General features: G+C 43.0%; 1 protein-coding gene across 1 annotated transcript in view; it reads left to right on the top strand.

The window, feature by feature from the left end:
• The window catches only part of bmp7b (bone morphogenetic protein 7b), a 257005-nt gene extending 243274 nt beyond the window's left edge, over window positions 1-13731 (top strand). Inside the window, exons 5-7 of the mRNA XM_072514510.1 lie at window positions 623-699; window positions 2737-2847; window positions 5162-13731. Coding sequence (XP_072370611.1) covers window positions 623-699; window positions 2737-2847; window positions 5162-5311 — 338 coding nt within the window. The 3' untranslated portion in view covers window positions 5312-13731. The remainder of the gene's footprint in view (window positions 1-622; window positions 700-2736; window positions 2848-5161) is intronic.
• Window positions 13732-15224: the final 1493 nt, after the last annotated feature.

The raw sequence follows: 15224 nt of genomic DNA, 5'->3' as shown, positions 1-15224 counted from the left end.
TGAACTTGATGATTAGCCATGATGATAATGAATGGTGGAGCAGACTCAAAGGGCTGAATGGCCGCCTCCTGCTTCTTTTTTTGTATGTTTCTATGAATACTGCATTGTCAAAGCTGCTACCTTTCAAGTGATTATATAAACTCTGCTCTGTAAGTGAATGTAAAAATTTCCATGGCACTATTTCAAAGAATAACAGAGGGGCTCTCCCCAGTGTCCTCGGCAATATCTATCCCTCAATTAATATCACAAAACAGATTATCTACTCATTAGAACATTGCTGTTTGTGGGAGTTTGCTGTGTGCAAATTGGCTGCTGTATTTCTCACATTACACTTTGGCCATACTTAAAAAATACTTCATTGGCTGTAAAGCACTTTGGGATATCATGAGATTGTGGAAGGTTAATAGAAATGCAAGTCTTTTTCTTTTCTCTCTGCAAAGCTCTGTCACCGTGCAATCTCTGCAAGAATTGAATAGCTCTTTCCTATTTGAGACATGCAGATGCCTATAAATATCCTGCTCTCCTTGCCAATTATTTGACACAGGAACTTAGTGGTGATAGCTGAGGCAGATGTTGTGTTGATATCCTGTTGATAACGGCCTATATCTTTTATGATCACTAGAGAACAGTAGCAGTGACCAACGCCAGGCCTGCATGAAGCATGAGCTGTATGTCAGCTTTCGTGACCTGGGATGGCAGGTAACTTCAGAACATTAAGAACTCTAAAAGCATGTTTGTTTCTTGCCAAAATCATTTCAGAATGTTCCAACTGGTGTGGATTTTGTTTAAATATATTATTTCATAGTTACCTTTTAGCCAGCGCAGCTCTTGCAAAGAATATTTCCACAACCTGTATTTCAGAGAACAATGCCCCCTTAGAGGACACAAATTTAAAGCTGCTCCATTTTCAGATATCCATAACAATTCTGGATTCGCAGAGAGCTTAGTCCCTTTCATTCCTCACTATCCGGGGCTTTATAGTGTAAACATGCAGACCTTAGCATGCAGCATTTTCCAAGTTATGATTTTGAATCTTTGGAATCTCAATCAGACTTTTGAACCTTCATTGTAATATCCAACCTCAGTATCAGCTTAGCTTCTTTGATAACACCGGGCAGCATGGTGGCACAGTGGCTGGCACTGTTGCCTCACAGCTTCAGAGTTCCGGGTTCAATTCCAGCCTCAGGTGACTGTCTGTGTGGAGTTTGAACTTTCTCCCCGTGTCTGCATGGATTTCCTTCGGGTGCTCTGGTTTCCCCCCAGTCCAAAGATGTGCAGGTTAGGTGGATTGGCCACGCTAAATTGCCCTTTAGCGTCCAAAAGATTAGGTAGTGTTACTGGGTTACAGGGATAGGGTGGAGCCGTGGGCGTAAGTAGGGTGGAGCCGTGGGCGTAAGTAGGGTGCTCTTTCCAAGGGACGGTGCAGACTCGATGGGCCAAATGGCCTCCTTCTGCACTGTAAATTCTATGATCGATGATTTTACTGAGTTAATTGTTTGAATGTTCAAGTGCCACTTCAGTACATACCAGCACTCCAGTGCAGTTCTGAGAGAGATCTCAGAGACATTACATTGACTAACAGATTTGATGACACTTTGTAGAAGTTTGGGGGAATCTAGTTGGTATTTTACTCACCATTGTCTCTGGGTAATGTGTTTGAAAGAAAAAATTATAAACCTATTTAAAATGTGGAAAGTAAAATCCTGCAGAATCAACGTATAAATATTTGAAATTGAACCTTAGAAGAATCCCAGTAAATTAACAGGAAACTTTAATTCAACCTGGATTAGTGGAACCGCCATTAGCATACTTTAAGTGCCAGCAACAAAATACTGTCCTTAAGCCCAGTGAGAGAGACTGGTGGGATTGTCACAATTTTAATATGGAAATATTTTAGAACTATCTAATTACACTGCCGAGTAAAATTTTGTGGGACCAGATTAGAAACTAGAGCCTAGATTTTCTGATTGGCATGTTATTTTGTGACTGACTGCAATGCATTTGAGCAAATGAGTTACTGTTGGCACAGGTAGGAAAAGCAAAGTTTAGCTTTTCACCTCTGGGGCCTGATTTCAAATCTAGTTCAGATTGATGAAATGAAAGGCTATTCAATCTGCTGCCAGTGAGCATCTCATGTGACTCACCTTGAGTTGCGTCGCAGTCCGATTCCTAGTGAGCATAGGTTCATGACCCAAACTGGACCCTAATTAGCTGTCTCACGCAGACAGACTACAGCATGACTGCCTGCTGTGAAAAAGGACAATTGTCACATTGATGCAACAAGAATTAGATTAAGGCATGATTTTAAGCTATATAGAGGGAGTTTTACTTTGCATCTGACCTAGGAATGCGTGAGTCTCACTGGAGTGTTCCATTTCCTAGCAATAATCTCCTTCATCTTGATAAGTATGACGTCTCACAATAAAATCCATCTTTCATGACATCTAATGGAATTCTGTGCCACCAGTAATTGCTGTGGAGTTTGCCATAATTACAGTATAAATGTTAAATCTGAACTCCAGTCCAGCATTATTCGCTTTCTTTTGAATGAATGCTGTAAGTAGTTTCTTCTTTTTCTCTTGATGTTCACAATTAAACTGACATTTAAAGTGAAGTGTATTTTTTTAAAATATATCGTTGCATGCTGGTTTTTAGAAAGATGTAGAACCAGACATTCAATGGCAGCAATATTCAGAAACTCTGTACTGAATGTGTATCCCGTTTCTCTCCTTGAAGGACTGGATCATAGCTCCCGAAGGATATGCTGCATACTATTGTGAGGGAGAATGTTCATTCCCACTGAACTCATACATGAATGCTACAAATCATGCAATTGTTCAAACTCTGGTAAGTGCTGTCTAGCTAGTGTACAACACAGGAAGAAATAAGGTGACATCTTACAATGTATGCAAAATTAAAACCTGAAAATTCGAAATAGTGACCTCCCCCCATTAAATCTAATAATATTGCCATGCCTTGATATTTTTTTTAAATGGACATAAATTATGGACTCTTTACCTTCAGACCCTAAAGTGCAAGGTGATGGAATACTCTACCAAAGTTAGTTGCCGGAGGAGAGATGTTAGTATTTAAAAATAGGTTAAATAGGCAGATGAAGGAAAGGAGAATGAGTGACATGGGAACATATGGCAAGATGGGGTTACAATTAATCTTCTTTTTTTGAGTGTGCAGCTGATTCATTTAAGTGCACAGTATCTTTAAATTTTCTTCATGACCACACACACAAAGGTGCCAACTTGTGCATGTCCTGGTTGAGAACCCCTGCGTTGCTGCAGAGTTGTGCAGCTACAGGCATAAAGGAAACATTGGTGCAGGATAAACACCAACATGGACTGGTTGGGCCTAAAGATAGTTTCCATGTTTAACACCATGTGAGTTCTTATCCATTTCTTTGATCAGGAAATAGCCACAGGTGTTGAAATGTCTTTGGCAATGGCACAAGCCAGGCGGTAGCAAATCAACAGTTAATTTTACAGTCAACCCAAATTTAGTTTCTATTGACTTGCAAGGAGGCCTCCAACTCGATATTACCCATTTCACATTTCACCCAATGATTAAAGACTAAATTCACTCCAACATTGTCACTGCACCTAACTGAAGCATTGCTGCTGCAGTCAGGATCAGAAGTCCCAGCTGGAAGAACACAAAATAATAAGAGCTCAGAGATCATAGCAGTCAGTGGCGATCACCCCAGAATCGCTGCTGACAAGAAGATCTAGGCCATGGTCATGGTTTATCTAGAAGAGGTGTAAATGGGGGCAGTACAATTGGCACCTACAGCTGACACCCGAGAAAATGGGGGCAGAGGATATGATCTTAAATTGTTGAACTTGACATTGAGTCGGGAAGGCTGTAAATGCTTACTGAAAGGTGAGGAGTTGTTCTTCAAGCTTATGCTAAGATTCACTGGAGCAGGTTAAGGGGCAGAGGCAGAAAGACCAGTATGGGACCAAGAATTGAAATAACAAGTAACTGGAGGTGTTCCACAAAGCGACCACCCAATCTGCATTTGGTCCCCCAATGTACAGGAGAGCAACAAAAACAGTATACTAAATAAAAATAAGTATAAGCAAGTCACTGTTTCAATTGGCATGATTTCCATTGCGATCTTCCCACACTTAATCATTTTTTTTGGAGGGGGGGCATGATTTGCACCGGCATTGAGAGGGCAGGGCCTAAATACGCTGACATGCCACCTCATTTTAAAGGGCATCCTAATCTCAGAATAGCTCTGTAGACACCCCCTTTCTTGCTGGCTCAAATCACTGAAACCAGGAATTCCCCTCAATCGCCAGTATCAGTGCACCCCCCTCCCTCAGGAGAGTGGCATCCTGCTATGAGGTCGTCAAATACCCGATCCCCTTAGGGCCCCCTGGGCACTCCACCTGGCAACACGGCAATGCCAATCTGGAAGTGCCAGGCTGGCACTGCCATGGTTCCGGAGGCAGTGCCTCATGTCTCCGACCACCCGAGGCCTACAACAGCCTCCAAGTCTCCCAACATAGTTATCACAGTTGGTCTCCATTTGTGGAGAGCTGCAGTAATTCGCGCCAGCCTCACGCTGCGCCGAAGGGTGGGAGATTGCGGGAACCGGGAGAACCCGGTTTAAAACAGACCCTGCATATTATGCTAATCTGTTTCACACCCAACGAGGGTGTGTTTGAGATTACATCTGCTGGGAAGGCCTGGGTACATTGTGAACTATTTTGTACTCGGCACAAATCCCGTTTCGGGGTTCACACAGTATTTTCCCGACTTAGTGGGATTTGTGCCGGGTACAAGGTGTTGAAAAATCACCCCCAATGTGATTAATGGTGATGCCACACCGGAGTGGGCAGAAATTGCACAGGATGAACAATTGGATATGGAGGCTGGGGGGATTGAAGGTGAGGGCAGGGGGAACCCTATCATGGTTCTGGGAGGGATGGGAAGGACTGAGAGCAGAAATGTAGGAAATGAACTGGACATGGCAAGGGCACTGTCAATCAAGTGAAGGAGAATTCTTGGTTGAGATAAAAGGTATATCAATTCTTGGTTATCATTATATGTGTATGTATTGTGTTGTATGGACAGTGTGCATAGTTAACTGTATTTATGATTGTCCTTGAAATGCTGCTTTCTCTCTTAATTTTACATTCAGGTTCATTTAATAAACCCAGAGAATGTCCCGAAGCCATGCTGCGCTCCCACACAGCTCAATGCCATATCCGTGCTTTACTTTGACGACAGCTCAAACGTCATCTTAAAAAAATACAGGAATATGGTGGTCAGAGCATGCGGCTGTCATTAGTATAAGAGAGAAGAAAAAGCTGTATCTGATGGGTGTTGGAAAGACTGCAAGTCACGGATCTCTCGTGATAATTTAACTTGCCAAATGGTCTGAAGTTGTTTAAAGGAAAACCTAATTGTAAATTGAGAATTCTTTTAATGATCTTTATTTTTCAAGGCTGACTGTACATTAAGTCTTTGTATACTTAGAGCAAGAGCAGCAAAATTTCTGAGTAGGAATGGCCTCTGAAAGACCCACATTTTTAAAAGTATTTGCTGGTAGAGTTGCAATTTTTAGTGGGGAAAGGACATTTCCTGACAATGATTTATTCCTTTTCCATTAATTACTCAATCTGAGCAGGAAGAAAATCCATATACGATGTCTGAGGTGAAATATAACTGGATACTTCTGGGTTAATGCCCAACTGTGACCCCTAGGTTGGAATTTTACATTTAAATTTCGCGCACGGGCTCGACCTGGAAGAATATAAAATCGCACGAAAAGATGGCCCAAGATCATCGCTTCCTCATGTTATATTTCATTCAGCGGTCATACGTGTGGCTCAGAGGCACACCCACCAACAATAAAGAAGCAAATTTAACCTATTTAAACAGCAATTGACTGGGACTTTATGTTGCCATCTGCCTTTAGAGTTGGCAGGTGGGCAAGGCAGTCTCTATGTTTAAGTTGCAACCTCCATCCAGTACGGAATGGAAGTTGGGCTCAAATAAAATTAACAAATGTGTCTGGTGACTGAGGTCTGTGTATGATGGTGATGCCTAGACACTCAACATCTTGACTTTACCGGTCAGAAGCTTCACAGCGGCTGTCCCCCTGAGGGAGCATGTTGGGAGCACCAGCCTGCACCTTTTCTGTGTGCCCACTTTCTTCCTGCCCTCCCCTACAATGTTCAGTCTTTCCCGGAGCGTGTTTCATGCAGGATGGCCGGTATTTGGTCAGATAGTATAATATTGTACTAATGACGCAATCTCACATCCACTCCCACCCTTGCCGACTTTGGTTGTGCCCCAAACATAAAATTCAAACCATAATCTCACTGGAGGCTCAGCAGTTCCGTGACTGACTCCATGAAAAATTCTTGAAATACGGGGAACAAATTCACCACAAAATGAAATATATGACAGTTAATGTGCAGGAATGTTTTGTTTTTTCATGCCAGGGATACAAAAATCTCCAATTGCTAGGAATATTAGACTTATAGTTAATAAAACTCAGTTGTGCATTGGATTTAGGGACTGGATTTAGGGAAATTTGGACCACTTTGATACCAAGTCTATGCTGAGTTAACTGATGTTGACAGAGAGGTGTGGGGCATTACATTTGGCCTTAGCACTTCCTGGGGGTGGAAGGGGGGGGGGGGAGGGGGATAAGCAAGATTAATAGCAACCAGAACTCTCATTGGTGCATTCTGTCCAATGAAACCTGTGGAATCGTATTTAAGAGAGGATTTCAGTTATGATCAAATGGCCTACATTTAATATTTTGCCTCACTTAACAGGAGTAGTCTGAACTGGGGTGACACAGTGGCACAGTGGTTAGCACTGCTGCCTCACGGTACCAGGAACCCGAGTTCGAGTCCAACCTTGGGTGACTGTCTGCGTGGGTTTCCTCCGCATGCTCCAGTTTCCTCCCACAGTCCAAAGATGTGCAGGTTAGGTGGATTGGCCATGCTAAATTGCTGATTTGTATCCCTTAGGGTAGATGGAATTACGTGGACAGGGCAGGGGTATGGGCCTGGGTAGGGTGCTCTTTCAGAGGGTCTGTGCAGACTCGATGGGCTGAATGGCCTCCTTCTGCGCCTTAGGGATGCTGTGTTTCTATGATTAGATCATCATGTGCAGCGAGGGTCAGCGAGCAGCTAGGGGTAATTTCCAACTGCACAGTTTGAAGTGCACAGCAGATGGTCTCTGCCTCTGTAATTTGATGCCTCAGCCAACTTAGCACCCAGAAGACAAGCTTGAAAATGACACCCAGCAGCCTCAGAAGTTTAGTTGTGAAAACTGGAAAAATACAAATGAAAGTTGATTTTTGGCTGCTTAGTGTAAGCTGAATGGCAATTCTGCAACTGAGAAGCTTTGGCTGAAGTGTGAAGCCTGAGACATTCATAGCCAAGTCACCTGAGGAGGATTTTTCTGTTCCTTTGTGTGCAACCTTGCAGCATGGTTTTTATATTACAAAAAGGATTTGGAGGCACTGAGGAGGTGTGAAAACGATACACAAGGATGATGCTAGAACTGAGGGAATACGCTTATTTAGAAAGGCTGAATAGAGTTGTACTCTTGTCTCTAGGAAAGAGAAGGCTTAGATGTGACCTAAAAGAGGTAGTTAACAATTAGAAAGGGATTTAATAGGGTAGATGTAGAGGAAATGTTTCAACATGTGGGGAGACCAAAACCAGAGGCAGTCACCAATAAATCAAAAAGAGCATTCCAGGGATACATCTTTATATGGAACTCGGTGAGGTGAATTGAATACGTGCATTTAAGGGGAAGCTAGGTAGACAAATGATGAAGAAAGAAACAGTTATATTGATGGGGTTAGATGAAGTTAGGCAGGAGGATGTTTTTAAAAACTGGCACAGACCACAGAGAAAATAGAGGAGTAGGCCATGCAGTCCTTCAAGCCAGCTCCACCATTCAATGTGATCATGCCTGATCTTCTATGTTAACACCATACTCCCATGTTCTCCCCATACTCCTTAACGCATTTGGGGTCTAGAAATCTACATATTTTCTTCTTAAACGTATTTAGTGACTTGGCCCCCACAGTCTTAAGTGATAGATAATTCCACAGGTTCTCGACCCTCTGGGTAAAGAGGTTGTTCTTCATCTCAGCCCTAAATGGCCTCACCCATATCCTGAGACTGTGAAGCTGAGACAGGTTCTGGACTCCCCCCAGTCAGAGGAAACAACATCCCTGCATCCAGCCTGTCCAGCCCTCTCAGAATTTTATACGTTTCAGTGAGATCCCCTCTCATTCTTCTAAATTCCAGTGAATACAGGCACAGTCAACCCACAGTCAACTCCTCATACGATAATCCTGCCAACCCACGGATTGGTCTGGTGAACCTTCACTGTACTCCGTCTATGGAAAATATATGGGGCTGGATTCTCCGCCGGCGGGATGCTCCATTTTGCCAGCAGCCCGGGGTATTCCAGACAGCGTGGGGCTGCCCCACAATGGGAAACCCCATTGACCGGCTGGCGTAACAGAGCATCCCGACGGCGGGGTGAACCTGAACTGTGGTGTGGTAGGGCGGAGAATCCAGCCCATGTTTTCTTAGATAACAAGACCAAAGCTGCACACAATATTCCAGGTGTGGTCTCACCAAGGCCCTGTAATGTTGTAGCAAGACATCCCTGCGCCTGTACTCACATACTCAAGTTCTCTTGCAATGAAGGCCAACATACCATTTGCTGTACCTGCATAGTTGCCTTCATTGACTGGTGTACAAGGACACTCAGGTCCCTTTATATATCAATATTTCCCAATCTATCTCTATTTAAATAAAACTCTGCATTCTGTTTCTTCATCGGAAGTGGATAACTTCACATCTATCCATGTTATACTGCATCTGCCATGCATTTGCCAAATCTTTGGGCTGAATGGCCTGTTTCTGTGCTGGATTATCTATGTAGTTCTATGTAATCAGAAACTTAGGAATATAGGATTTAGGAGTAAAAGTAGGCCAGTCAGCTCTTCAAGCGTGCTCTGCCATTCCATAAGATCATAGGTGATCCGGTTGTAGTCTCAACTCCACTTTTGCATCTGCCCCCATCACACTTGACTCCATGATCCATCAAAAATCTGTCTAACTCTGCCTTGAATAAATTCAATGAGAGAAAAACATTCTCCTGATCTCTGTCTTAAAAGGGAGCCCTCTTATTCTTAAACTGTATCCCCTAATTCTAGACTATTACGCAAGGGACACAGCAAGTCTCTCCCTTCCCCCATCTCTCCCACTGCATGCGCTTTTCCATGCCTCTCGCAACGTGTTTTCCATAGAATCCATAGAATTCCTATAGTGCAGGAGGTCAATTGGCCCATTAGTCTTCACCGATCCTCTGAAAGACCCTACCTTGGCCAACTCCTTGTAACCCCATCTAACCTGCACGCCTATGGACATTAAGGAGCAATTTTATCCTGGCATATCCACCTAACCTGCACAGCTTTGGACTGTGGGAGGAAACCGGAGCACCTGGAAGAAACCCAAGCAGACAGGAAGAACATGCAAACTCCATACAGACAGTCACCCAAGGCTGGAATCAAACCCAGGTCCCTGGTGCTGTGAGGCAGCAGTGCTAACTACTGTGCCACTAAGCGCCCCGTTCTATGCATCACCCACAACCAGGAAACCCCCGGCGGGGTTCACCATCAGCAGAACCAGTACATCCCACCGGCGAGAATGGCCGGGAAATTCCGGCCAATGATTTGCAGCCCAGAAGCCTAGCATTGTATTTATATTTTCCCCTCACATGTAACAATCCATCTATCCAAAGTAAACTTACCCGTTTAATCAATATTCAGTATCTGTGTATCTGGTTACCTGCAATAATCTGAAGCTGTTCATTCCCCCTGAATACCAAGAACAAAAAATCTTGCACTTGTATGGCACGTTTACATTCTAAGGTGCTTCACAGGAGTAAAATCAAATCAAATAACACCAAGGGTATATTAGAGCAGGTGACCAAAACCCTGGTCAAAGAGGTAGATTTTAAGGAGCTCCTTGAAGGAGAAAAGTACAGAGCTGGAAATATACAGCGAGAGGATTCCAGAGTTAAGGGCCTAAACATCTGAAGACATAGCCATCAACAGCCAATGATTAAAATAGGGAATGAGCAAGAGGCCAGAGTTGAAGGAGCACAAGATCTCAAAGGACTGTGGAGCTGGAGGAGATTATAGATGTCAGGAGGAGCAAGGTCATGGAGGAATTTGGATACAAAGATGGGAATTTTAACATTGGCGTGTTGCCAGATCAGGATATTCTAATTTTACCCTGATTTTCTTATTTACCCTGATAAGGAATCATCTAAAGCTGCCATATACCACTGATAACCTGAACCTACTTTTTTTCCTGATTACCCAGTAGCAATCAAAAACACTACTATTACTCATGAGGGATTTACACTTAAGTTACCAGTAGGAAATGCCCAAATACTATAGATACCTCTAAAATGAAACTATGATGAGATTGCACCTTGGGTTAAATTTCTAATTGTGTGCAAACTCCAGTTCACACTGTTCTTCAGAAATCATTTACATTCCAATGTTTGATTTATTCCAGATTTTGCAATGAATCGGGAAAAATCTCCACTAAATTACTGTGACACAAGCCTGTTCTAAATAAAGCAATCATCCAATCTTCATGATTTTTTTCAACTTTAATTCAAGATCACCATCTTGAGTAACATTTTTAGGTACTATTTTCCATTTCTGACTTAACTTGGTCAGTAATCTCTCACAGATCAGTGAACCCTGCTATTTTCTGGCAATGCTACTTTGGGTGCCACACACCACAAACACACCTTTGAATAGGCATTTGTTTACTGGGAACTGCTTCATTTGAAGTCACATTTGTACATTATCTCTAAACTGTAATGGAGAATTTTACAGAAACCCATGAGTGATTCTCAAATAATAGTGCAAAGTGTGTCTAATCATATGCTGCAGCTTGTTTGATGTTGTACACAGGCTGCAGTTCCCAGTGGGAATTTAGTAAATTCACTTAGCGTAGTCACCCTATGCTTCTCTTCCAAAGAAGGATTGTGTTTTTGAAGGATGCACCTGCCTTTACACATACAACATATACATAGGCCATGGTTTTATGGGGGCTGGCCCTGTCCACTGGCTGGAAAGTCAGGGGCAACCTTGCCTAGGCTGATTATGGAAGCCCAACCCACCTTTGCATGCAGCAGGAAATTTACTGCTTGCAGTTGGGACACGCATTCCTTTATGGAAAATGAACTGATTTCCCCCCTCCTCCCTCCCCCACAAGAGCTCCTGGCCAACTGAATGGGAGTGGTGGTAGCTGCAGGAACGGCAACCGAGCAGCAGTAGCATCACGAAAGAAAGCTTGGAACCCAGGGAACTGTTGTCGGGCTCAACGGGAACACTCAGGCAGGGATTGGCAAAAGGGTGGAGTGAGTCATTCTTGAAGGTAGAGTGGTTGATATTGAGGGGATGGTTCTTGCCACAAATGGCCCTCCAAAGGGCATCATATGAAGCCGATCCACCATTGGTAAAACACCAGTAGCAGTGGCAAAAGGCCAATAAATATTCTAAAGTTGGCAATTTAATCACCTCAAGTGCCCACCACCACTCTCTGCGCTGCTGGTAAAAAGCAAGTGATGGCAGGAAGGTGATAATCCATAACCCCCGCCCTCCCAACCCCTTCAAATCTGATATTTTGCACCCTCCCTGCCTCGATGCTTTCAATGTCCCATAAAATGTTTGATATGGTGTATTCACAGGCCTATATGCGGCGCGTGTCTGGGTGTCTCTTAACAGATCGATGTTAGTTGCATATTCAGACATATCTATGTGAACAGGCAAGCAATTTTCGGACTCGGATATAATGAAATATCATGTCCCTATATATATAAACGGCCTTATGGGTAGAAACAGTCTGGGATTTGCAGGAGAATAACAAATTTGCCAAGCTCTGAATCAGACAATTTTGTGATTAGGATTTGTAGGGTGGCAGTTTTACGTTGTGTCCCCAACATGACAGATTGGAAGAAGCAAGAGCACAGCAGGAGTGGCTGCATCAGTGGTATTGACAAACTGATATTTACACTGAAGATCTATGGATAGAATATCAACCATCCTGACATGTCTGCACAGATGCTTCAGGCAATCACGGCAGACCACTGCTGACATCTGTGTCCTCACTCAGAACACCTTCCCAGGTGAGCATGCATTGCCAGTAGTTGACAAGATGCCTGGCACTGGATGTTCACCCACCACCAAGCTAATCCAGCGATCGGGTTTACAACCCAAAACCAGTCCTGGTTTCCAAGAAGAAAACTAAGGTGAGAAGATTCCTCCCATCACAATTAAATATCACCCACCAAGATTAGAAAGGAATAAATTGCTAGGCTTATGACAGTGAAAAGGATAACAACATTGGATGTAACTCAGTACAGAATGTCATAATTGTGTACTCAATTCATTTCTCCCAACACACACCCATCAGCTTATTGACTTTCCAGATATGCTGCATACACCACATACACATTCTACTATTCTTGCTTATGCAAGATGACTTCGCACTGTAGCCGAAATAAGCCACCCAATAAAACCATATATCAATATTTTACCGGTATAACGATGTCAAGGGCCACCTATTATAAAACAAATTACAACTCCAAATACGAAAACAATTGAACGTTAACAGTCAACGATTAAATTAGGAATAGGTATATCAATTAGTAAGATACCCCAGCATCAATCCAGAATAATTACTCATATTATTCCAGATGACAAACAAGCACTAAGGTCAGGCTGAGGTAGCAGTTGAGCCTCCTTAATTTTGAGTGCCATCATTTCCTTTGGCCTATACAAGCATATTGCCTGATCTTTTGCGTTGCCGCTAACAATGCCTTAATGCATCATCTGGTCCCAGTTGGAGGGCAGAGTTTACCTTCTTTATTTTAATGTATGGTATTAGTGGCAGGAATATCAGACATCTGTGTCCAGTGGCAGATTTAACACTCTGAAATATAAAAGCCTGCACCGTCAGCTGAGAGATAGTGAGGTTGGAGTACATAATGTTACTCATGATTCTTTGTTTAAGCATATACACATGAAGCTGATTTTAACATAATTCAGTGTGCGGTACAATCTAGTCCACCATCTTCATCTGTTTTTAGTTAAAATGCAGCTTGTGTGCTCAAATTAAAAAGGGATAATGTAGCCTATATTTTGGTTTTAGTCCAATGTAATTTCATTTTAAAATTCCTTCTTGACTAAAGCCACCAAATCATTAAATGTGCCTGAATTTTCTGATTTGCAGTAACTCTGTTCAAAATAAATCTAAGAAAGCAGATGCTTTTACTTGAGACCAAATAGTTTTGGTTGCTGTGTAATGGCTAGGATATGTGTTGTGCGTGTGCTGCGTGTATGTTGTGTGTGTAATATCTCATGTAAATAGTTTTTCACAGAACAAAAGAAATTATTTATTTCTTTAGTGGATTCAGATTCTTTCCTGTGACCCATACCAAGATGGGGACTTTTGCATTCTGGACAAAAAAATCCTTTCTTATTTAAAACCATATTTATTATAAAATGGACTGGCAGAATGTATATACACAATACTGTTCCATCCCTCAATAAAGTCAAGTTTGAAACGGTTTCCTTGTTTCTCAAATACAGTGGTTTGTAAAAAATTAGTTGAATAAACAAGTCCTACTCCAAAAATATAGATGTCTGTCTTTGTTTTATTTACAATATGTTGTGGGCAGGATTCTCCTTTTGCGAGACTATGGGTGGGATTCTCCATCGCGGGACGCCCCAGAATGTGTTCCCCAATGAGACGGAGAATTGGGCATTGGGGAAAAATCAGGGTCGCCGCCCACACAACGCTCCAACCCCCTGCTGGCGGTGTGAACAAGGACCAAAATGCGCTCCGGCAGGGGGATGTAAATAAATGAAAATGGGTCTTAATGACCAATTCATTCAGCGGACAAAGTGCCCTATGCTCCGGCCTCCCACGATTCTCTGGTCCCATGGCTGACAATCACGTGGGGGTGGGTCATTTGTGGTCTCTATCAGCATGGCCCTGGCATGGTGGACCTTGCAGTGCCCTTGCCCACCATGAGGTCCACCACGCCAGGGCCACGCTGGTGGAGACCATCCGAGGGCAGCCCCTCCCCAACAATGCACTACCTGCCCACCCTTCCTTTACCAGAACCCCTCCACACACCCCACTGACCCCCCCCCTCCCCGCTAGAACATACATATGCAAAACATCACAATCCCCCAACAAACACAAAGAAGAAAAATTTCACCCACCATCCCCTATTAAGAACAATGTTAACCCGCAAACCTGTGGCTGGAAACTAGAGAAGAGTCCAGTCAGGTGCTGTGGGAAGCATTATATCTGTAATACTTACCTTGCAGATCCACATTTCCATTCCTGGAAGGAGAACGGCTGCACCTGGTCTGGTTCCTACAGATCCATTAGCTGCAAGCCATTTGTGGCTTTCTGAGTAGTAGTCGATATTGACAGCTTCTACAAACCATCTGCAGCTTTGATCATTCATATCCCTTCAAGTTTTAGTGGCCTAAGCGGTGAAACACCAATGTTTGTAAATATTGACCACATCAAAGAGATGTAAGTGCATTTCGAGCACCGAGTGCATTCCAATCACTGAAGGATGTGATTTCACTAGACTTATCTCTCTTCCATGTACTTACCTAGTTTTATGTTAAATGCATTAGCGCTGCTTCCCTCAATTTCTTCAATTTTCTTCACATGGTTACACATGTCTCCAATGTTACACATTCTTATAATTTTTTGGGTAAAGAAGTTTCTCCTGTATTCCTGATTATTTTTGTCAAGTCAATCACAAGTAATCATGAACCTATAAGAGTCCATCACAAGTAGGCAGTAACCTATACAGACCATGACCAGTAAGTATTAACCAATTGAAATTATCAGGGGTGAGAGAGAGAGAAACACGTGTCGGGTAAAACCGTTCCAAAATGGGAAGATTTGAAAATAAATGGCGGGAAGGAATGGCGAGCGGCCAGTGGAGAAGAAGGGAAGCAGTCACGAGGTTAGAGTGTGAACGCTGGAAGTGGGCAATGGAATCCTTTGATAAGGGTAGTTCTTGATAACTAACATTGACATTCAAAGCTTCAATTATGTTGATGAATGTGGTCGCCGGTTTTTTTGCACCCAGCAAGATTT

The sequence above is a fragment of the Scyliorhinus torazame genome, chromosome 8 (assembly GCF_047496885.1).
Source record: "Scyliorhinus torazame isolate Kashiwa2021f chromosome 8, sScyTor2.1, whole genome shotgun sequence".
In the NCBI taxonomy this organism is placed as follows: Eukaryota; Metazoa; Chordata; class Chondrichthyes; order Carcharhiniformes; family Scyliorhinidae; genus Scyliorhinus; species Scyliorhinus torazame.
The sequence above is the reverse complement of the archived record's forward strand: the minus strand, read 5'-3'. Positions and strand labels throughout refer to the sequence as shown.